General features: G+C 54.1%; 1 protein-coding gene across 1 annotated transcript in view; it reads right to left on the reverse strand.

The window, feature by feature from the left end:
• CCDC13 (coiled-coil domain containing 13) overlaps positions 1-22,426 on the reverse strand; it is a gene marked incomplete at both ends in the record, with an annotated part of 28,747 nt that overhangs the window by 1,071 nt on the left and 5,250 nt on the right. Inside the window, 10 exons of the mRNA XM_079712980.1 lie at positions 1,764-1,918; positions 6,009-6,131; positions 8,347-8,430; positions 8,920-9,059; positions 10,599-10,805; positions 12,658-12,834; positions 13,447-13,608; positions 15,755-15,859; positions 17,098-17,214; positions 21,268-21,357. Coding sequence (XP_079569106.1) covers positions 1,764-1,918; positions 6,009-6,131; positions 8,347-8,430; positions 8,920-9,059; positions 10,599-10,805; positions 12,658-12,834; positions 13,447-13,608; positions 15,755-15,859; positions 17,098-17,214; positions 21,268-21,357 — 1,360 coding nt within the window. The remainder of the gene's footprint in view (positions 1-1,763; positions 1,919-6,008; positions 6,132-8,346; positions 8,431-8,919; positions 9,060-10,598; positions 10,806-12,657; positions 12,835-13,446; positions 13,609-15,754; positions 15,860-17,097; positions 17,215-21,267; positions 21,358-22,426) is intronic.

Consider the following 22,426-nt stretch of genomic DNA (forward strand, 5'->3'; position numbering starts at 1 on the left):
CCTGAGGTCTGGCCTGCATGTTGAGTCTGAGTCTAGGCTGTCACCGCATCTGATGCCCTCTTACCACTGGGTCCCCCACCTGCAGTCTCCATCCATACGCACAGGGGATCCACCGTGGCTGGGGCCAGGGGACAAAGAGTGCTCAGAAAAAGAAATCAAAGCCCACCTGGTGGGGAACTCGAGCACTGTCACAGCATCAGAAAACCTCTGTGCTGAACAGGCCCTCAGTGGTGGCATGGCGCAGGGGAAATCACTTGGCACCAGCAGACCTGGCTTTTACTTCCTACTTTGTGGCCCCAGGTAAATCATCAACCTCTCTGAGCTGGTTTCCTCACCTGTAACGTGAGGATAATAGTTCTTGCCTCTAGAGCTCTGTGAGGCCACAGTGAATACACATTTGGCCCTCAAGGCCTGTGTGATGGGACCACCTCCTCAGCACCTTGTGACTTCCCTACCTCACCACATATCCCCCTCGCCATGATCCAGTCTCACTACCTCCAAGCCTCCAGCCACGCGCCCACCTCAGGGCCCTCGCACTTCTTCCCTCTGGTATCTATGCCACATCCTCACCCCCTTCCACCATCTCTGCTCAGACATCAGCTCATCAGTTAGGGTGGCCGCCCCGTAGAAGACAGCTGCTCTCTGTACCTCCTGTCCTCTTATACTCAGCTGTAAGCCACAGCACCCGCCTCCACCTGACCTACCATCTTTTACTGGTTTATTGTTCTCTTCCCCATTGGCATGGAACTGCCACGGGGGACCACATTGCACAATCAGGCTCCCTATTGTACAGGTGGAGGGGTGTGCTATGCCCCCAAGAGGGGTGGTGCTCTTCCCATGTCACAGGCCAGCATGGACAGAAGCCACATGGTCACTTTCTCCCCAGGCAGTTGCCCTTCCCTGTCCAGACAGGACCAAAGTGGTTTTTCCTGCTGTGGCTTAGCCATCCCTAGTTGGGAGCCTGGCCACTTGGCAGGAGGTGAGTCCATGGCCTGGAGACACTACATTCCTAAGGGACCTGTTTCTGCAAGCCCAGCAGGGCTAAGTGCCCAGGACCTTCCCCAGCCTGGACTCTCAGCAGCTCCCGGAAGGTCCCTGGAGCCCTGGCCCTGCTGGTGGGAGAATGGCACCACTCCCCCTCTGTGTCCTACTTCTGGAATGTCCTCCTGAAACGTTCTGATCTCTGCGCTGGGAAAAAATCTGAGTGCCCTTGGCTGGGGGTGGGGGAGTACTGGGGAGTTGAGAAGCAGGGAAGTGGGGGGGCAACACCTCCACTCCCGAGCCTGTAGGGGTTGGGATGGGGACGTTGGAGAGAGGCAGGCTCATCCTCTTCACACTGAAGGTTCTTCCTCCCCAGAAATGGCTTCTGGTTCTGGCATCCCCCACCCTCACTTCCCCAGCCCCACAAGATGCTGCCACTTCTGGTCTGGAGACTGTACCTTAAGAACCACTGTGTTAGAGCAGTAGAACTAACCGTTTGATTTAGGACACCTGAACCGTCCTCTGGAGCTGGTGTGGTCATGTGATTAGGATCTGGCCAATGGGATGAAAGCATAAGTGACACAGGCAACCTTGAAAGGTAAGGAGCTCAGGAAAGAGGGAGGAGCCAATCAGGGGCTGACGGTCAGCCCCTCCGTCAGGGTGGAGCTTTGCCTGCCCCTGCTGCTGTGTGTCCTCTCCTCCCTGGCCCCCGAGTCAGAACCAGGAGCCCCAGAGCACCGTGGGCCCAATGTGACCCCGGGCCGGCCCCACCTCAGCCCTACCTGTTGTGCTCCTGGGGGCTGCTCTCCGAGAAGCTGACGTCCTCCCAGTCTCCAGGCGCATCTTCTCCAGGTGCTGCTCCAGCACCACGGTGCGGTGCCGCTCCTCCTGCAGCTTCCTCTCTGACTCCAGAAGCTTGCTGTTGCCCTCCTCCACCCTGGTGATGAGAGAGCAGGGGCTGCCATAAGCCCTGGCACGCCACCTGCTCAGGCTCTCAGAGGGGTGGGCACACCTTACACCAGTGGGCATGGGACTCATTCTTCCTGATTTTTATTGCAGTAATATAGGAATGTGCGTTTAAAACCATATCATTCTCTCCAAGACTTAAAATGAAAAAAAACAAAAAAACACACAGCCTCTCCCCACCCCTCCTCACTCCCAATTTCTTCTCTCCAGAAGCAACCACTTCTACCGCTTTTAGCTGTTTCTTCCACTACTGCCATATTTCTACAAATGCTTATGCTGCTATTTTTTAAGTCTTAAATATAATCTTTTGACTTCCTGTCAGGCAACATGAGAACTTAGTTTTATTTTAGTACTCTCTCCTTGCCAAACAGAATCGCCTCTCCACCTCCCAGTGTAGTTATATTACCATTTTTTGGCTCCATTAGTGTTAGGTGGTGTATTAGTTTTCTATTGCTGATGTAACAAATTACCACAAACTTAGCTTAAAACACCACAGATTTATCGCTCCGTGGTTCAGAAAATCAAGGTGTTGGCTGACCTGGGCTCTTACCTGGAGTTTCTAGGGGAGAATCTGCTTCCAGGCTCATCCAAGTTGTTGGAAGGATTCAGTTCCAACTGAAGGACTGAAATCCCTGTTTCCTGCTGGTTGTTAGCTGGGTGACTTTCATCTTTTAGAGGCTACTTGGCCCCCTCCATCTTCAAAGCCAGCCAGATACCCTTTTCATGCTTTGATTTTAACTTCTGAAGCATCTCTCTGGCCCAGGCTGGAGAAATTTCTCTGCTTTTAAGGGCTCAAGTGATTAGATTGGGCCCACCTGGTAATCCAGGATAATCTTCCTATTTCAGGGTCCATAACTATCATTACATCTGCAGAGTCTCTTTTACCATATAACATAAAGTATTCAGAGGCACAAGAGTGGGGTGAAGGGCACTGCAGACAAAATCCTGTCTACCACAGGGGACGATTACATTAGGACGATTATTCAGATAGGCAGTATACTCATGATTACATTTTCTTTCTTATTTGCTTGCTTTTCCTGGAGTTAGTGATTGCTTTCCGTTTGTTATTATTATTATTCTCTATATGCCTGTCATGAATTCATGGGCCTTGAAGAACTTTTTATTTGGTTATTTCACTAAAGGATCTGATTAATTTCACCGAGGCTGGGGCTAAGGTTCTTCTTGTGGTTAGGCATGGCATTTCAGACCTCTGTGATACTGAAGTCTCAGCTAGAAGGCCAGGACTGTCCCAAGAGATCTCACCTAAGCAAAGGATTACATACGTACATACACACATGCAAATCAGAGTGGAAGCCTGGACATGTACGTGCAGTGTTGGAGGAAGTGTTCTTCCCACCTTGGTGAAGAGTCAAGAAGGAACAGAATGGTAACAATTTTGAAAAGAATACAACTACCAACACAAAACTGTATGCCAGCATAGTATACGGCTACTAACACAACCTGTTCAAGCGTGTTCCTTGAAACTTATTTGCAAAAGCAAAAGACTAAAATAACCTAAAGGTCCATCAACAGGGGAAAGACCACATGAAGGGTAACATATTCACACCATGAAATATGGTAGAACATGATGGAGTAGAGCTGCTCAACACAGTGGCTGCAGCCTCATGTCCACATGTAGCTATTCAAGTAAAAACTAATGAAAACTAAATAAAATTCAGTTCCCCCAAAGCTCTAGGGTATCAGCCGAGAATCACACACGCATGACTCTGAGAGTGAGTGTCTCTTTAATGTTGTGCCCTAGGTGCCTTGCTTGCCCCACCCTCATCCCAGAGGCCCTGGAAGATGAGGCACCACATGGAGAGAGAGGCCACATACAGGAGAATGGAGGTGCCCCTGCTGAGCTGGCTGAACGGGGCATGTGAGTGATCCAGGTGGCATGATGTGAAGCAGAATTACCTAGGTCACCCACAGAATGGTAAGAAAGAATAAACCATCGTGTTTGAGGCCACTGGGTTTGGGATGGTGCAGCAGTAGATAACCAAGTCACCTTGATGCACAAATCCACTGCCCCAAAACTCAGGTGTAACGCAAAGGAGGGACGTCCCTGGTGATCCAGTGGTTAAGACTCTGTGCTCCCAGTGCAGGGGGCCGGGGTTTGATACCTGGTCAGGGAACTAAGATCCTACAAACCGCAACTAAGCCTGCACCGCAACTGGAGAAGCCCCCACACCGCAACGAAGACCCAGCACAGCCAAAATAAATTAATTAATTAATTTAAAAAAAAAGAAACTCAAAGGAATTGGGAGAGAAAGTCATAATTGGGTATGTTTCTTCTATTGGATAGGCTAGAGGCTTGTACTATCATTATATATATATTTTTAATTTTTATTTATTTAGTAATTTATTTATTTTTAATTTTTAGCTGCATTGGGTCTTCGTTGCTGCGCACAGACTTTCTCTAGCTGCGGCGATCGGGGGCTACTCTTCATTGCGGTGCACGGGCTTCTCATTGCGGTGGTTTCTTTGTTGCGGAGCATGGGCTCTAGGCACACGGGGTTCAGTAGTTGTGACATGCGGGCTCAGTAGTTGTGCACAGGCTTAGTTGCTCCGCGGCATGTGGGATCTTCCCAGACCAGGGCTCAAACCCGTGTCCCCTGCATTAGCAGGCAGATTCTTAACCACTGTACCATATAATATAATGGAGGGAAGCCCTCCATTATATTTCAGTGACAGAAAAAGAATTAATGTTACTTTTTCTCATTTGCTTGAGCATGTCTGAAATTCATATCCTCTCTTTTCTACTGAAAAGAAATCAAAGCTGATCACTCCTCACTGCTTAGGGAGTGGCCATCCCAGCACCCCAGCTCTTTGGGTGACTGTACTCCATCTTTCCCTTTGGCAAGCTGCCCCTCCTCCATTTCATTTTTTTTTTTTCTTTTTGGCTGCGCTGCATGGCATGCAGGATCTTAGTTCCCCAACCAGGGATTGAACCCACACCCCCTGCAGGGGAAGTGCGGAGCCTTAACCACTGGGCCGCCAGGGAATTCCCACCCCTCCTCCATTATGTCAGCACCTGGAGGTCCTTCCAGTCAGGGTGCCTGACCTATGTCCAGGGTTGGACGTGTGAGCCACCCCAGGCCAGCTAGACCTTCTCTCCTAGAACCCGCTGGCACAAGAACTGAAAGCCATTGGGCTTACATCGTTCCAGTGGCCCAGGAGAGACCACTCAAGGGTTCCTGCTACCAAGGTCCCTGGATCTTCTTGGGCTCCTCTGCTGCCCTGCAAAGGAGGGCAGTACTTTGGAGTCGGCCAGCACCTTCCCACACTCTCCTTTCCCTTAATTTAGCCAGAATTGGTTTCTATTGTCTGTCACCAAAGAGCCCTGACTGACATGTGATACGGCCTGTTCAGGCAGACATTCAGTGGTGTCCTTTATATTTTTCAGTGCGGAGGTCACATGGCTGGGCCATGTGTTGGCCTGGGCACCTACAGCTCTTGCCAAAAGGGTCACTTGAGCGAGGAACACTGATTTATCTGAATAGAAATCTGTCAACAACCCCTTGGAGGAAACCAAACCCCCTGGTCCACTGCCTTGGGCCACATACTTTCCTCCCCCAACCAAGGAAGTCTCAGCTCCCCATCTATCAGTGGCTCTCTTCCTCTTTGTAATTCCAGACCTCAGTCTAGCCTGGGACTTCTTCCCGCCAAAGCCGCCAGTGACACCGAGTGCAGTGCCATGCTCATCCTAGATCTTCATTATTGGTGAGTTGATCTGACTGATTTACCTACTGCAGAGAGTCCCTCCCTTGAGATGCCCACCTCACAGCCACCTGCATGCAACTGTCCTACCGGGGGGCACGTAGGACAGGGCAAACCACAAGTGTGACAACAGGTCCCCGAGACTGAGGGGCACTTGAGGGTCACGTGAGATGTGGCTGGGAATGCCCGGGGCCAACACTGTGGGAGCCAGACTCACCAGTGAGGTGGACCCAGTCATGGACGCGGCCTGGCCTCTGTCCAAGAGGGATGCCCTTGGGCCAGGCTGCCCACCCTCAGCCCACCTAGGCCCGTGAGAGTGCATCCCTGGCGCCAGGTGTTACCGTTTCTGCAGAATGGTGGCAAACTCGGCGAGCCGGTCACGCTCCACCTCAGCGGCCTGCCATAGGGCTTTGAACTCTGTCACCTGTGTCTGCCAGGCTTTTTGTTCTGGGGAGTCCGAGAACCTGGGGACCAAGGTGCGGGCAGAGGTCATTTAAGGGTTACCTGAAGAGATGCTTATCCCTGTGGTGGTGGGAGGGGCTGGAAGGACATTCACGGGTCCTCAGAGGGAGCCAGAGAGAAGAAGCCAATCCAGCCCCTCCTGGCCTCTTCTGCTGGCTTCTTCTCAATTTACTATTCCGGGCCCTGCTGAAGTCTCTAGACCTCACTTAGCTGGCTCCAAAGCCAGACCCCAGCAGGGCTATAGTTTCATCAGCACCTTTGTCCATCCAGTCCCTGTAGGGGCCTGGAATTAGCCTGGTGGCTATGGAAGTTGGCTCTTGGGGACCTGGGGGTGCCCTGGGAACCTGTGTGGCCTGGGACCTGACCGCCCTTCTCAGTGTCAGGTAGGCCCAGCCTCTGTCTCCCTGTCAGCCTGTCCTGGCCCTCCTGTATCTCCTGGCATGGCCCCAAGCCCAGTCCACTTTCCTGGACCCTGGACACTTGCTTTATAATTTGGTCAGTTTTCTCCAGCCCTGATCCAGCCCATCACCGGTTCCCGCCTCACCACTGGGCCTTACCTGGCTGGGGTTGGGACCCAAGGTGAGCTCTGCCCCCCCCACAAGCCCCCAGAGCCCAGGTGCGAGTGCCAAGCTGCTTTCTGCTCTGCCCTCACCCTTCCCAGGGAGACCCCGGTGATGCTGACTTGCTCTTCCAGAATCACAGGACATGGGGAGGGCGGGGCCGCAGTCCTCCCTCTAGACAGGGGTTGGTTGAGATGGGCTTTGAGGACTACAGGCTCCTCCATTTTCTGGCTCCTAAATATACGCTAAGGCCCTGCCGCTCAGTGTGGTCTTGGAAGCAGTGACTGTGGCATCACCTGGGAGCTTGTTGGAACTGCAGGATCCCATTTCCTGCAGGATCTGACCTGCGGGATCAGAACCTGCATCCAACCTGGCAGATCCTCAGCTGCTTCGTGTGCACAGCGCAGCGGGGAACCCTGCGCCGGTCACCCCTGTGAGCTCACGTGGTGGGGGAGGAGCTGATCCCCTTGCCCCGCCTGCCTCCCAGGCACCCCATCAGAGCCGCCATGCCAGCCCTGACAGACACACTCTCTGGGGTCACTCCCACCCCGTGAGCGTCTGTCCTGTCACTGACAGGAGAGCCCTGTAGGCTCCGTGAGGGCAGGGCCCGCACACGGCTGGGTTCAGTAAATATTTGTGTGTGGTGGAAGAAACAAGCTTAAGAACCAGCAGTCTGGGCAGCCCAGGGCACGTCGGCTCCTGTATCCCTGTGGAGTGCAAAGGTCATGGCCACATAAGCCTGGAAGGGACCTTGGGGGCATCTTGTCCATCTTCTTGCCTCTACTACTGTGACAACCACCTCGGAGTGACAGAGCCTGTCTGTTTTCCTTGTGGTGTGGGAAGAGTGTGGCATGGGCCCTTGAGGCTCAGAGTTGGGCTCCTCTCTCCCAGTGCCCTTGTGACCCCAGGCTGCTGGATGGGGCATTGGCAGGGGTGGCCTTGGCCCACAGGTACCTGTGCTACCGAATGTCAGGCCAGAAGTATCCCAAGCACTTCTTGGGGAATAGCAGCCCAAGGAGGACCAATTTGCCGGAGCCACACAGCAGCAAGTCAAACGTGAGAAGAGGGCCCCTCAGAGGCTCGACCGGAACCTGAACTGACCTGCCTGAGGGGTGGGAGAAGCAGCTGACAGCAGGAGCATGGCTCCAGTGGACAGTGGGTAGGGCTCGGGACAGGGCTCTGAGGCAGGACAAAGCCACCCTTTGTCTGTGAGCTGGCAGGAAGAACAAGGGCCCATTTAAGCCCTAAGGCTTGATTCTATCAACAAAGAGGGGGCCAGAGAGCTGAGGGGATATCAGTGGCTGAAAGTGGGAACCCATATGACGTGAAATTCTCCCCCTAGAGATGGACTCTCAATGCGCAAGAGGAGGCAAGGGAAGGTGCTGTGCTCCAGGCCTGGAAGATTCCTCGTGTTAACTCTGTGGTAGCAGGAAGGAACGCTAGACCAAGACTCTAGTTCTGAAGCCGCTTGTCCTATCACGTTGGATAAGGCACTGGACCTCCCTGACCCTCCATGTCCTTATGGAACCTTGGAAGAGTCCCTGGACTTGGCCTGGCCTCGGTTTCCCATCCTTGTAATGGGATGGCAATACCGACTGAGCAGTCAAGGATGGGAAGGCCTGTGAGGGCCCGGGGGTGGGGGGACCTGGGTTCCTACCTGGGTGAGGGCCTGTGAGGACTGTGCGGGGAAGGCCATGTGAGAGCAGGTTCCACCAGTGTGTGGCCCAGGCTGGTCACGGAGCTGTGCGAAGGCAGAACGGGCACATCACCACGGGCAGGCAGGCTGGGCCCAGCTGGGAGGGGAGCAGGGGCCAGCAGGGAACTGGGGAGCCAGAGGAGGGGGCCAGCACCGGCCCTTGCAGCAGCCCTGTGTATTTGCTGCCCTCCTTTCCAGAACTCTTGCTTGCTCAAAACAAGACAGGAGCAGGGGACATCAGAGCCTCAAACAATCCAACACAGGTGTGTTTGAGAATCCTAGAAGCAGGTGAGATTCGAGGCCAGCTGGGAGAGGATTTTACAGGGAGCTGCAACCAAACGCTCTTGAAGTAATAATATCTAGACCTAACTGGCTCCTTCACGCAGATGCAGGGCTGACGGAAGCCCCCACCCCCCGGCCCCACTTTGGAAGGACAACACCACAGACATCGTAAAATTACACCCGTGGCTTCCCATCCTTTCTTCTGAATAATTAATATTCACTTTCCAACCCCTCCATCCCACTTTTTCTTACCGAGAAGATCCAAGCCTGCCAGCGTGATCGCCTGCTGAGGCCGGGGAAGTGGTCAGGCCTGGGTCCTCGGGGGACTTGGCAGAGGCCGGGTTGACCTCGGGCCCACGGGACCCCTCGCCTACTCCTTTATTCCGAAGATACTGCAGGGAACAGATGTGGGTTCCATTCTCAGGGCTTTGGCTCAGAGGCCTGGAGAAGGCAGGAGGGGGCCTTGGCTTGATTTTGGGGCTTTCAGGGGTTATGAAAGAGGCTTCTTTTCAGGAGTGCAAAGCGAGGCCTGTTTTGGTGAAGGCGCCCCTTGCATTATAATGACAGCTAATAATGCCTCTCTTCAGAAAGGGAGCTTCATGGCCAAAGGAGGGTGACTAGGCCAGGAAGTTGTTCCACATTCAGGTCCCAGGGGGAAGTATGGGGACAGGCCCACCTCTCTAGGTAGCCCCACCCACATGGATGAATGCCAGGTGTGACTTGAGGCCACTGGCCTTTGTCAGCTGGAGACACTCAGACCTTCCCCCATCCCTCCCTCTTCCAGATGGCTGGTGGGGCCGGCTAAAGGAGGAGCACTGGAGGACCCCCTGCAGGAGGTCAGGCTGCCATCAACGGTGGGCCAGTTGGCGTGAGCCCCAAACAACCTGGCATGTCCCCCAAGCCCTGCCCATTCTGAGAAAACTCTCGGTGGGTGCCAGCTTGTCTGGTGGGTAGTGCTTGGCCCCAGCTGTCCGGTGGCCTCTGAGGTGAGAATCAGTCTTCTTTTGTGTGCCTGGAGCCAGGACAGTGGTGAGGTGAAGATGCTGTTCCTTCCAGGCCTCTGCCAAGGCAAAATATCTTCAGGAGCTCACTCCTTAGACGAGCATTGACTGAGCAACTGTTGTGTGCTCAGTCCTGGGCCAGGCACCATGGTCTTTTCCCCCTCAAGGAGAAGTTGGGGGAGAAAACAGGAAATTGATCACAGCATGACCAAAGTTTGGCTTGGGAATGTACAGGGAGTTAGGAGAGTGCCCAGGAGGGGCACATCACCCAGAATGGGAGCCCTGGAACTTCCTGGAGGAGCTCTTGACTAATAAGATCTAAAGGCTGAGGGGGAGGAAAGGGAAGGTGTGTGCTTCAGGCATGTGCACAGGCCCAGAGTGGGGAGAAAGTGAGGCCATGGAGGAGCTAAATGGCCTCCGCATGGCCAGAGTTGTGGAAATTGGGGAGTGAAGAGAAGATGCAGGGGGGCGGGCAGCAGGAGCTAGTCACATGGTGCCCTGCAAACTGGACGAAGGAGCGTGGCTTCCCTTCTGCCATCCCACTGCCTGGAATGTGGACGTAAAGGCTGGCACTGTGGCCACCATCTTGGACCATGAGGACGAAGGCCACAGCTGGGGAGGGAGAGGGTGAGCTGGCAGGAGCCCGAACCCTTGAGGATTGGGTGAGGCGGAGAGTGATGGGGAGCCACAGACAGGTTTTATGTGGAGCAGGGAGACAATCTGGTGTGTCCCTTTGAGAGGAAAGGTGTGTGCACAATGGGCCAGGGAGCCAGATGGAAGCAGGGGGCCAAAGTGGGACCAGGTAGGACGTGGCGCAGCCCAAATGAAGGCAGGTGGGGAGAAGTGGAGGTGGCTGAGGTTTCTCTGGATACTGGATGGACTTGCCAGGACTTGGGAATGGATGCTGGGCTGAGCCAGCGCCCTACTCACCTGCATACTGAGTTGCTCGATCTTCACCTCCAGCTGCTGCACCTTGGCCTCCCGCTCAGCCACCGTGGCCCGCAGCTGGGCCACGAGGCTGATGCTCTGCTGAGCCTCACTGTTGAGCTGCTGGTCCAAGTGGTGCTGGGACACTCGCATCTTCTCCTCCTGCAGACGCAGGCTGCCCAGAATCTCCTGTAGCTGCTTCAGCTGGTCCTGCGGGGCCAAGTGGGAGGGTGAACGAAGGTCAGCCACGGCCCTGGATAAAGAAGGACAGGAGAGAAGACCGCCTCCTCCCACCTGCAGCTCCCACCCCTTCCCTGCTCCCTTGGGAACCTAACAGTGGGACGCTAGTGTTTCCCTGAGAAGCAGGAGGAACACCTTGCCTGTCCTCAGTGGGGGGTTCAACCAGGTTTTCCTGTCCTCAACTTCTTTCTCCCTGAGATTGGGGCTAAGAAGGACATCCAAGGGGCTCTCAGGACAACAGAAAACGGCTCAGATGGTGGCCCCTCAGCCAGTGGGTAAAAAGAAGCCCTATCCCACTGTGCTGGAAGACCACCTTTGAAGGCAGTACCTGGACCCCTCACCACGGATCTTTCAGCACCTGATGGAGGCCCCATCCCTGGAGATGCTCCCAAGGAGACCTCTGGGGTGGAGGCTTCCTGCCTGGGGGCTGGGAAGGACCATATTGGCGATCTGGAACAGGTGAGGGCATTGTCTTCACCTCTTTGTGGAGGAAATGGAGGCCCAGAGAGCCCAGGACACACTGCTGGTGAATGGCAGGGCTAGGGCTTTTTTGCAGCTCTCACCATGCACCTTCAGTGACAAAGAATAGCGGCCCCAGGGACCTCAATGGACATCCAGCCCACACCTTATTTAAAAACTGGGAGCTGAGGCTTCCCTGGTGGCGCAGTGGTTAAGAATCCGCCTGCCAGTGCAGGGGACACGGATTTGAGCCTTGGTTCGGGAAGATCCCACATGCTGCAGAGCAACTAAGCCCGTGTGCCACAACTACTGAGCCTGCGCTCTAGAGCCTGTGAGCCACAACTACTGAGCCTGAGTGCCACAACTACCGAAGCCCGTGCGCCTAGAGCCCGTGCTCCGCAACAAGAGAAGCCACCGCAATGAGAAGCCCGCGCGCAGCAATGAAGAGCCAGCGCAGCCAAAAATAAACAAATAAATAAATTTATAAAAATAAAATAAAATAAAATAAAAACTGGGACCTGAGGCTCAGAGAGGGGATGCAACTAGCCTAGAATCACACAGTGAGGTATGAACAGAGGGGGCCCAGATTTCAGGTCTTCTGTGCCCTGCCCACCACCCTGCCTGGTGAATTATTATGGCCCAAGGCATGCCTAAGCCAGCATCAGTTCCCCCTTGCACCACCGTCAAGCCAGTCATGACCACCCCAGCGGCCTGTGGGCACAGCTTGGAATTCAGAGACCAAAACCCTGGGGTGGCTCAGGCCCCAGAGAGAAAAGTCCAGGCTAGGGTCAGGAAAGCAGGACGGCTTTGTTAATCAAAGGAGGTTCTACGATCAGATAAATCTGGTTTGAATTCAGTTGTGTGGCCTTCGATGACTTATCTAGCCAATTAGAGCCTTGGTTTCCCCATCCGTGAAATGGGATTATGTGTCCCTAAGGGTTATCTTGGTGACTAACCATTATAAACCACACCCCACGTGCCCAGAAGCAGGGGTGCTGTATGCTGTCACACAGACAAGGATATGCACCAGCGCCCCCCCTCAGTTGTCCCTTCCGTTCCTCCATGAGAAATATCCCAGGGTGTAATCCCATCTGCTGCCCCCTCATCCTCTTCTTTCTCCTTTGGGGTCCACAGGTGCAGTGGCTTGTGCCCGGCATCAACCTCCACAACACGACCTGTACTGGCCCTCGGGCAGCCTCTGAGTTGCTCCAGTACTTGCGGCCAAGCTTTGGGGCTGGGCCCAGTGGAGGCAATGAGCTCCCGGGTTATGCAGGTGGCATTTTGGGGCGAGGGAGGGCTCTGGGGGGGCTGGGTCTGGGTCACAGGTCTCTGGGTGGGGCAGGGGTCCCAGAGGTGGCTGTACCACGAGGGCGTCGATGAGCTCATCGTCATGCCGGCCCTTCTCCATGAGGGTCCCCATCTGACTCCTGAGGGTCTTCACTTCGCTTGAGAGCACCTTATTCCGGGACCTCACGCCCTCAAACTTCTTTTTCAGCTCTTCGAGCTCTCTCTGGAGGGCATCCCGCTCCGCTTCAAGTTTCTGTAACCAGAGGGCATGGTCACGGGCTGCAGGGCTGAGTGGGACTGGGGCCATGGCTGAGCCCTTGCTCTCACTCGCTGGTGAGGCCAGAGCTGGGAGGGGACTTGTTGAGGTCACAGAGCAAGTCAGTGGAGCCTGAGCCCTGACTCCCAGCCTCGGCCTCCGGGGGTGTCAGGCAGCCCAAGTACATGATGGACGTGACCCAGATGGATGACAGCCCGAGAACACAGGGGCCAGACTCGGACACGAGAGGAAACCCACTGGCCAACGCTGGGTGTGTCCTCCCGAGGACCCTCTATCCCTGCCTGAGAGGCAAAAAGAGAAAAGCCATGCTTCAGTGGACAGCACCAAGCCTAGGGTTCAAACTGAAGTGCCTCATTCCACCAAGAGCTAGTTTCAGGTCCAGCATCTCCAAAACAGCCAGAATGGGGCCACCCGACATTCATGAAATGGGCTCTGGATGAGGAACCAGTCAGGCAGCTCAAGGTGGATAGATAGGACGTGAGGAACATGCACAGAGGTGACCCCAAACCCCAGAGCCTCCAAGTCCTCACAGGTGGTCGTGGTCTCCTGGCCCCAGGCGCCCCTGACCTCCTTCCAGGCACATGTTACCTCCCAGCTTTCCTGTTTTTCCCTCTCCAGGTTGTGGATCCTCAGCAGATTTTTCTCCTGTGCCGACAGCATCCTTGGATTGGGATAGACAGACAGCCCATCACTGGCTGTTTCTACCGGCCGGTTCCGAGTCTGTCCCAGCTGTTTCTCAAGCTCTCGAACCTGAGGGTGGTTCCACAACAGGTCTGCAGTCAGACTCGACCCTCAGAGGGGCCGCCCTGTGATGTGTCAGGAGACCCCACTAGACAGATGACAACACGGTTCCAGATAGACGTGGAGGTCCCTAGGAGAGGGACTGGGGTCGGGGAGGGATGGGAGGGATCTGCGGTTGCATCGTGAGCAAAACAAGGGGAGACACTAGGGAGGTTTAGCTTGGAAAAGAGAAACTTCAAAGTAAATGAGAAAAATCACCCTATCTCTGAGGCCAAGGAGCAGATGTGTAGCCCCAGGAACTTGGGAGGGAAAGGATAGCAGGTCTCAGTACCAGGAAGAGCTAACAGACAGGCCACCCAAGCCTGGGCGGGCTTCTCGGGAGGCTACGGGCTCCTGGCCACTTGGAGGAGATGTTGCAGAGGGCGGGCAGGGTTTGGAAGCCGGGAGACCAGCTCAAAGCCTCGCTGGCTGTGTGACTGTGCACAGATTACTTAACTTCTCTGAATCTCAGGTCCCTCATCTGTGAAGAGGCCTGTGAGTACACGCTGCATAACGTTGTTATGAGAATTCAGTGCCCTGAACTTGTCTGAGCCTGGGAATCCCCAAGACGCTTCTTGGGATGACAAATCTTGGGGCCCACTCCATACCAACAAGTCAGAGCTCTAGGGGAAGAACTCGGGGATCTGCATTTTAAACAAGTGCTACAGGTGATTTCTGGGATTAGGCAACTTTGAGAAACCCCAAAATGGCCTGGGTGAAGCCCTCAGCACAGGGGAGGTGGATGCCATCCGACAGAATCACGGCTTTATCACACTGGGTTTAAAGTGGATAACTCCTAGTGTCCTTCTAACCCTGATTTCCACGTCAACACAACATAAATGATGGAACAAAGTTGGGTAAACCTGAGCCAGGGGCAAAATTCACTAGGATCCCTGGTAAAGGGCCTCAGTATGGCTTTGAAAGCACATTTCAGTGCCCTCATGTGGCACTGTGTGGTAATGCCATTTAAACGTTAAAGAACACAGTACTATTACTTTTAACCGTTTGTTTACGCAGCTTAACAACACTAACAATAATAACTAATGTGTTGAGTGTTTACTATGGCCAGGCACTGTGCTGGGCACTTCCCAAACGATATTTCGTTTAACCCACAACAACCCTACAAGGAAGGCATTATTATTTCCACTTTACAGGTGAGGAGACTGCGACACAGAGAGATGAAGAGATTTGCCCAAAGACACCAAACTTATAGACCAGTGACTGAGGCCAGATTCAAACTCAGGTCTCTTGAACCACAAGGCCACACACTGGTCATTAAACCACAGTTTTTTCAGAGACCTCTTCCCCTTCATGTTGGCTTCAGGGATCCCACAGGAGACCCTGAGGGTAAAAGCCACCTGGGAACCTGGGGATGAAGGCAATGCACTTGGCAAATAGTGGAAACGACACACCTATTTGTGTGACTCTTGGTTTCTTGGTACAGCTAACCTTCGGATGGTGTTTCCTCCATGCCAAGCACTGTGGTAAGCAATTTACACATCTGTGCTCATTCAGTCCTCCCAACAACGCTGTGGGGTAGGCACTGTCATTATCCACAGTACACAGAGGAGGAAACTGAGGCACAGAGAGGCGAAGCAACTTGCCCAAGGCCACACGGTGGGTAGTGGGCTGAGATTTGAAGCCAAGCAGTCTGGCTGCAGAGCCCCTGTTCCTAGCCTCTAGAGATGCTCCAAAATATTTAGAGCGTAAAGAGGGAGACAGGCTAAGTTTTTTTTTTGGGGGGGTGGTAATTAAAACCTTCAAAAGCCAACAGGCATCTGGACAAAACTGGAAAAAGCCTACGAGTACAACAGTCACGCAAATTTACATGAACCAGGGGAAAAAAATCTGCCTGGAGTAAAATAAATCAAAGGCTCTGGCATTTGTTGAGCGCCAGTGCCTGGTATGTAGTGTTATATAAATGCTTGTTCACTTAATAACAAATGAAAATCAGGCTGGCTGGAGAGAATGTAAAACAACAGCCCTGCAAGTGCGCTCTGCAGAACCTAAAGGCCATTTTTGGGTTCTGTGTCTCTAATGTGGGTCAGCGTGGGTCTTTCTGGGGCATTTCAAGCCTTAACGTTCAGGGCCGGGAGAAGTCTGATGACTCACTCACCTTGCTCTGCAAGATGAGAATTTGTTGAGCTCGACCCCTCCACGTCCCAGGCGAGGACAGGAGCTGCTGGATGTTCACATCTTCCCCAACCTCACTGGTCAAAACCTGAAAAAGGTGAGGCCTTCAGTATGGCCGGGAGAGAGGGCTCTGCCAGAGCCCTAAAGCTGCTGCACGTGCAGAAACAGTGCTGGGTGCATGGGGCTCTCCGAAGGCCCGGCCTCCACCTGCACAACCTTCCCCCTTCCCCCGCTCCCCGCCTCAAAGGCCAATTGACCACGCTCCAAGAGCAGCACTCGCTGGGAAAGCAGTGAACCCATCATCCCCAGCACTTCTTGGTGATGCTTAGAGCAGACAAGGAACTGCTGACAATGCCCAGGTGGCGGCCCCTTGCCCTTGACACATTCTGGAATGAGTGAACCACAAAGTTGACCAAGACCTGCTCCAAATTTGTTCACCTGTCACCCAGAACTGAGATCATTCTGGATGGCTCCAGGGAGGACATGGCCACAGGGCCTCACCCTCCGTGCAAAGCCACTGACAAGGGGCCATGTCTGAGTGCAGCAAGGAGGGGGGTGCTGCCGAATGTCACTTGGGGATGTGTGGTTCCAGAAGGGCCCAGCTTTGTGGCTGTTGCAGAGAGGTGTTCAGGCCCAACTTTGAGGCTTTGAGGTGGAAACAGTACACCCCAGCTTGTGCCCTGGGCCCCTGTGCAGCCTGTCATGGAAACCCATCTAGCGTACCAAGTCTCTAGTGCTTGTTTCCACAATAGAACTCTGTTTTGGAAATCTTGGCTGGTCTGAGTGGTTCCAGCAGGAACCGCTGCTGGTGGTACAAATGCCAGAGAATTCACTATGTAAATAAAAATAAATAATGAACCAGCTGGGCCTGCCTCCCAAGTCCGAGCATTTTCCTTTGAAAGGGGCCTTTAACACACAAACAACCTTTACATTTTCTAATATTACGGACAGCAGAGGGCAGGAGATGGGTCTTGGTAGGCTTCCAAGTCCAAGGTGCCTTATTAAGGAGATGCCCAGAGTCTATTGGGGTGCACATAGCACAGGGAAGGTTTAAGGGCCTCTCCAGGGTGGACAGCACTGTCTTCCTCGGTCCAGGGTTGGGCGGGCACCACAAGGGCCTCTATGCAGGGCCCTGCAGGCAGCCGGCAACCCCCCTCACCTGATGGGTCTGTTTCAAGGAAGGAAGTTACTGGATCTGAGCCTTAACCCAGAACAAGCAGCATGATGCTCACAGGGCCAAGCTCCTGAATGGAAGCCATTGTCCCAGCCATGACCTTCCCAGTCCCAGGCCCACCCACGAGGACCTGAACCCCGGCCTGGAAATACCTTATGGGCCATCCGGAGCTCCTGCTTCACAGCCTGGATCTGGTTGCGGAGGTCACTCATCTTCAGGTTTGTGGCCGCCAGCCTGTCCTGCAAGACCTTCACCTCTGGGCTGTCCTGCTAGTTGGGAAAGACGGGAGGGAGAGCAGTCACTTGAGGCCTAGATAGTAACAATAATCACAGCCCCCGTTTATCCAGGTATGTGCAGGTACCACACGAAGTGCTAGACAAGGAGGAACTAATTTCATCCTCACAACCCCTTTGGGGTAGGTTCCGTTACCGATGCAGAGCAGAGGCTGGAAGGGGGTGACCCCTCGGCTTGGGGGACCTGGTAGGTAAGGGGGAGCGTGGATGTGGATCCCGGCAGCCCAGCTTTGGGGGCTGAGCCCTGTGCTCCGAGGGTGGCGCACACAGGTGGACGTGGATGGTGGCCGCAGACAGGGAGCATCTGGAGGAGGCTGCTTCCCAACTCCCAGACACTCCCAGGCTGTGGGCTCTGCTGTGCTCAGAGACTGGCATCCTAGCAAATCCATCCTCACTCAGGATGAAGAGGGGCACTGGCTCCTTTAGCAAAGGCAGCCCCAGCTTGGCAGGAGGGCCATGACCATCCCAACTTGGGGCCTTCCTCTCCTAGAATTGTCAGACTGGGCCTTGGGCTCCCTTTCCTGGCAATGAGCTCACTGAATAGAAATAAGGACCCAGTTTAATCCCCAAATGCTCTATTTCTGTGGCTTGAAGGACTGCAGGAACCATGAAAACTGCCTGCTGGAACACTTAGCAAAGTCTTTTTAAAAAAAAATATTTCATTTAAACTATTTGGATGAAACTTTTCTCAAATGTGTTCCCCATTTATGACTTAAATAGAAGTTCCTGAAACCCTCAGAACTTTGGCATTAAAGGGACTCCAAGGTCAGCCCATTGAAACCCTTTCCATAGGTGATGCAGATACGGTCCAGAGAAGGGAAATAGCATGGCCTCACAGGCACACAGCTGGTTGGGGTGACAGAAGTGGGATTAGAGGCATGGTCCTTTCTTTGCACTGGCTGATTCTCCCAATATAAGCTCTTGCTGATGCCATGGCATCGTGGTGACAGAAACATTGGTTGGTGGGTTGAGTGTCCCATCAGGCAATGACACTAAGACCATCTGCTCCTGTCCCAACAGATCAGGTGGACTAGACTTCTGGGAAACAGGATGGGTACTGCAGTGGCTTTCTGAACTTTCCTTAGTAGCCACAGACAGAACCTCCTGTGAACGCTAGTGTGAAAGATAGATCCCAGAAGACTGGGTCTGGGGAGTGCCATGGACCCCAGAGGCTCTGGGCAGCCCCGCTGAAAACCACTGGTCAAGGAAACTAGACCTGCACACAGGGCCCAGAAGGCCTGGACTCATCCAGTCTTCTCATCTAGGAAGTGGCTGCTTCTTCACAGCACCCCCAGGAGGCTAAACAGAGTAACCAGTGTGAGCAGAATTTGCAAATTGGGAATTTACATAAAACATACATGCATCTTTCTTTAATCTATATTTTTGTATGTCCTTCCACCGCCTGGCTGTATGCCATCCCTCCCCACTGCTGTTGGGAGCCTGTCTGCTCCCCTGCTAAGGTGCTGCTTTGAATCTGCCCTGGGTTGGGAAGCAACAGTCCCTGCCTGTCAGATCTTCCGTGCCATGAGCCCCCTGCTGGCTCTGGTGGTTGGCGGTGCAGGAGCCTTAAGAGCATTTGGGAGCCTGAGGGCACGGAAAGAGCACACCGACTGGATCCGGATCTGAGACCCAGGCGGCAACGACTGTCTCCAAAGCCTCGTTTCCTCTTCTGTGAAATGGGGGCACGTTATGCCAGCCTCCGGGGTACATGTGAGTGTCGATGGGATAACGCACGTAAAGGGTGCCATCTGGGGCAGATTCTGACGGGGGGCGATACTGGGGGCATAACCTGGCTTGGGTGGGCAGCTGGCAAAGGCGGCTGAGGGCCATATGGTGTTCTGGTGAAGGCATCACCCCCTCTGCTCTGCCAGGCCCCAGACCTCCCCTCCCAGGAAGCTGAGCCAACCCTACCTGCCTGACATTTCAGAGCTGTTTCTGCCCAGAGTGAGATTTCACAGGCTGTGTGGGTGTCTTGGGCCTGGGCACGCCCTTCCCCCACCCCGGGCTGTTTCCTCTGAGGCGATACTGGAAATGGTGTCCATGGGAGCAGATAGCGCAAAGGCCGCTCACACCACAGCTTCACGAGGCCCCACGCGGAGTGAGGGCGTTCAGCTCCACTCTGGAATGTGCTTGGAGCTCTGGGCTGGGATGTGGAGTGAGCCTGCAGGCTCCGGAGTATGGCCCAGGCTTGGGTCGCCCTGAACAGTCTAACGAGGGGGACATGGCTATTGTCCTCTCTCTGATCAGAAGATGCCCGGGAAAACACGTGTCCTGAGGAATGGAGGCTGCAACCCGCCATGCACTCTTCCGTCAGAACACTCCCAGGCTCCCTGCAGCCACAGAATGAAGTTGGAATTCCTACCCCAGCTACCATCAAGGCCTCCCTCCACAGGTGACCCCGCCCCAGCTTTGTTTGGATGTGTTCCCCTTTTCCTCGTCAGGGCCCCTGGGCTGCAGCCAAACGTTATCCAGCTGATGCCCAGCTAACAAACAAAATAGGAATATTGACGCTTTCCTGCTCTGAGCTTGCACCGCTTCTGCTGGAAGGGCCACCCCCATCTTCCTGCTCCAGCAAGGCCACCTGAGGAAGCCCTCATCCATCCCACCTCCTGGCTGCCTCAGGTGGAGCGTGTGCTCCCTCTGTGAACTCAGAGCCTAGGGGCTTTCTCTGAAGGCCCTGTCCCCCTCCTTCCTTTAGTATGCTTACTCATCTCCCCTCTTGAGCCCCCTTGTGGACAGTGGGCCTGTCTTTGATTCTCTGTGTTCCAGGGCTCAGAACATTCTGTCAGGCTCAACAAGTGACTGAACAAGTAGTTTCCCATTTAGGACAGCCCCAGTCAGAGGTATGGATAAACGAGGGGTAGCTTAGAAGTGTCCCTCAGAGCTGGGAAAGGCACTGAACGACACTCAGTCTAGCATCTGCTGAGGGTGGAGCCCCTCCGTTGCCTCCCCAGCAATGAGACAGATCTACACAAGACTAGCCTTCAGGAGACATGTTCACCCCTGACCTGGAACCTGAGGGGCCCATCACTCGAGGGCAGTATTCTCCTCAAGACAGGCATGAGGCGGCTTGATCTTGAGTCATAGACAACAGGGAGGATTGGGTGGAAAAGGGGCACTGAACTAGGAGTCCTGAGGCTTGGATTCCGTTTCACCAACTCATTTGGCTTCTTAAGAAAACCATGGGGAGGAATTCCTTGGTGGTCCAGGGGTTAGGACTTGGCGCTCTCACTGCCAAGGCCCCAGGTTCAATCCCTGGTCGGGGAACTAAAATCCCATAGGCCGTGAGGTATGGCCAAAAAAAAAAAAAAAAAGAAAAGAAAAGAAAGCCAAGGGGAGGCCTCCTGGGATGTTCTTGAGACTCTGAGCTATTTATTGTCTGGCTTGGGCTCCATGCTCCTCCCCGGTAGCCCACTGAGTCAGACTGCCTTCCTTTCACGGAGCTGCAATTCCCATGCCCTGAGTTTCATGGAGGCTCATTGGCTTAGAAAAAATGGAATCTTGGGAACAGCCCCATTCCCAATAGTCACTTTTACGCTGTAGATTTGGAGTTCCAGAAAGGGAAGACTTCTTACAATATGGATTGCCCCAGCAAAAACCAGGGATCCATTGAGGAGTGAGCTCCCTGTCCCTGGGGTAAGGTAGAGAGGCTGGATGTCTCCCCAGTAAGGATGCTGTAATGGACATCCTTTACAGCTTGGCTGAGAGCAGGAGGCTAATTGGATCAGGTCTTCCTTCCCTCCTGGTCCTGAAATTCTAGGATTCCAGGGTCCTCAGGCCCCTCCTGACCTCCCTCTCTGGGGACTAAATCAGAGTTAGCCCCTCACCAGCCTTCACTGGGGCATTCTTGGCCCCAGACAGTAGACTTGGTCACTGTCACCTGATGGCTACTCTGAGGATGCTGCAATGGTGGCACTGGCTCAGCAATGGGGTGGATGCCGGACAGAGGCACCTACGCCCCCAGGGAAGAGGGGAGGCCCAAGCCCATGGCTGCCTCACACACTCCCCAGCACAGAAGAGAATTCATACCAAGGCTCTGTCTCCTACCTGGGCCTTCGGCAGCTTGGCTCCTGCATTGGTGGCTTCCTTGGCTGGCAGCCTGGCCAGGGCCATCTGCAGCTGAAAAAGCAAACCTGGCACTTAATATTTAATTCTGCTCAGCAGTTGTGGCGCCTGAGTGAAGGGCTCTGGTGCTGCTGTCGGATGTGTGGTCACGGATCTCAGCAGTCCGTCCCTTCAGCTCATTTTAAGGCCCATGAATGGAAGAACTCTCCTTTACAAGGCGCTCTGCGATGGGAGAGGGTTTAACTGATTGTCTGCCCCACTCCCCAGTCGCAGCCTAGGATTCACGAACAGCTTAGTAAATAATGATTCTGCAACCATCGTCTGCATCTAACAACAGCCTGGGAGGCGGAGAGAAAAGGAACTACGGACTTCACATTACCGTTGAGGAGACAAGGTCAGAGACACTGAGAAACCTGCCACTCAGGCTCATGGCCTGGTGGCCAAGACCACTGCTGTATACAGACAGCCAACCAATCCTTTAAGGGTTTCCCAATTGTCCTTCACACAAAGACCATTCCTGTCTGACAAGGCTGGGCATGACCCACCCTCCCACCTCTCTGACCTCATCTTGCTCCAGGCTCGGCCACATTGGTCCCCTTTCAGGCCTTTATTCCTATTCAGGGACTTTGTACCTGCTGGGCCCTCTGCATGAAGGCCTCTCCCCCACCCCTCTGAGTCTGGCCCCTTCTCATCCTCCAGGGACCCACTGTGCATACTCCCCCCTCTAAGGGGCCCTCGATGCTGGTGTGTCTCCAGGAGGGCAAGGACCAGGCCTATTTTGCTCCCCACGGTCTCCCCAGGGCCTGGCCCAGAGCCTGCGATGGTTCTCAAAAAATACATTGTAGAATAAAGAAGGTCTAATTCAATGCCAAGTGTAATGACTGTGGAGGATTTTGGAGAGCAACAGAACTGGATGTGAAATCCGGCACCACCACATGCTGAGTGACTTGAGAAAGCCTCTTAACCTCTGCCAGCCTTGGCTCCTCCAGCCATATTAGGAGAAGCTGCGTAGGTTCGCTCTAGCTCCTGAGGGACCATGAACCGCTGGGGCTTGTGCCCTCTCTTGACTGGAGGGGTTTGTCATTAGCTGTGGGAAGGTAGGGGCAGCAGAAAGAGGAAGGTG

Source organism: Hyperoodon ampullatus (assembly GCF_949752795.1).
Source record: "Hyperoodon ampullatus genome assembly, chromosome: 10".
Lineage (NCBI taxonomy): Eukaryota > Metazoa > Chordata > Mammalia > Artiodactyla > Ziphiidae > Hyperoodon > Hyperoodon ampullatus.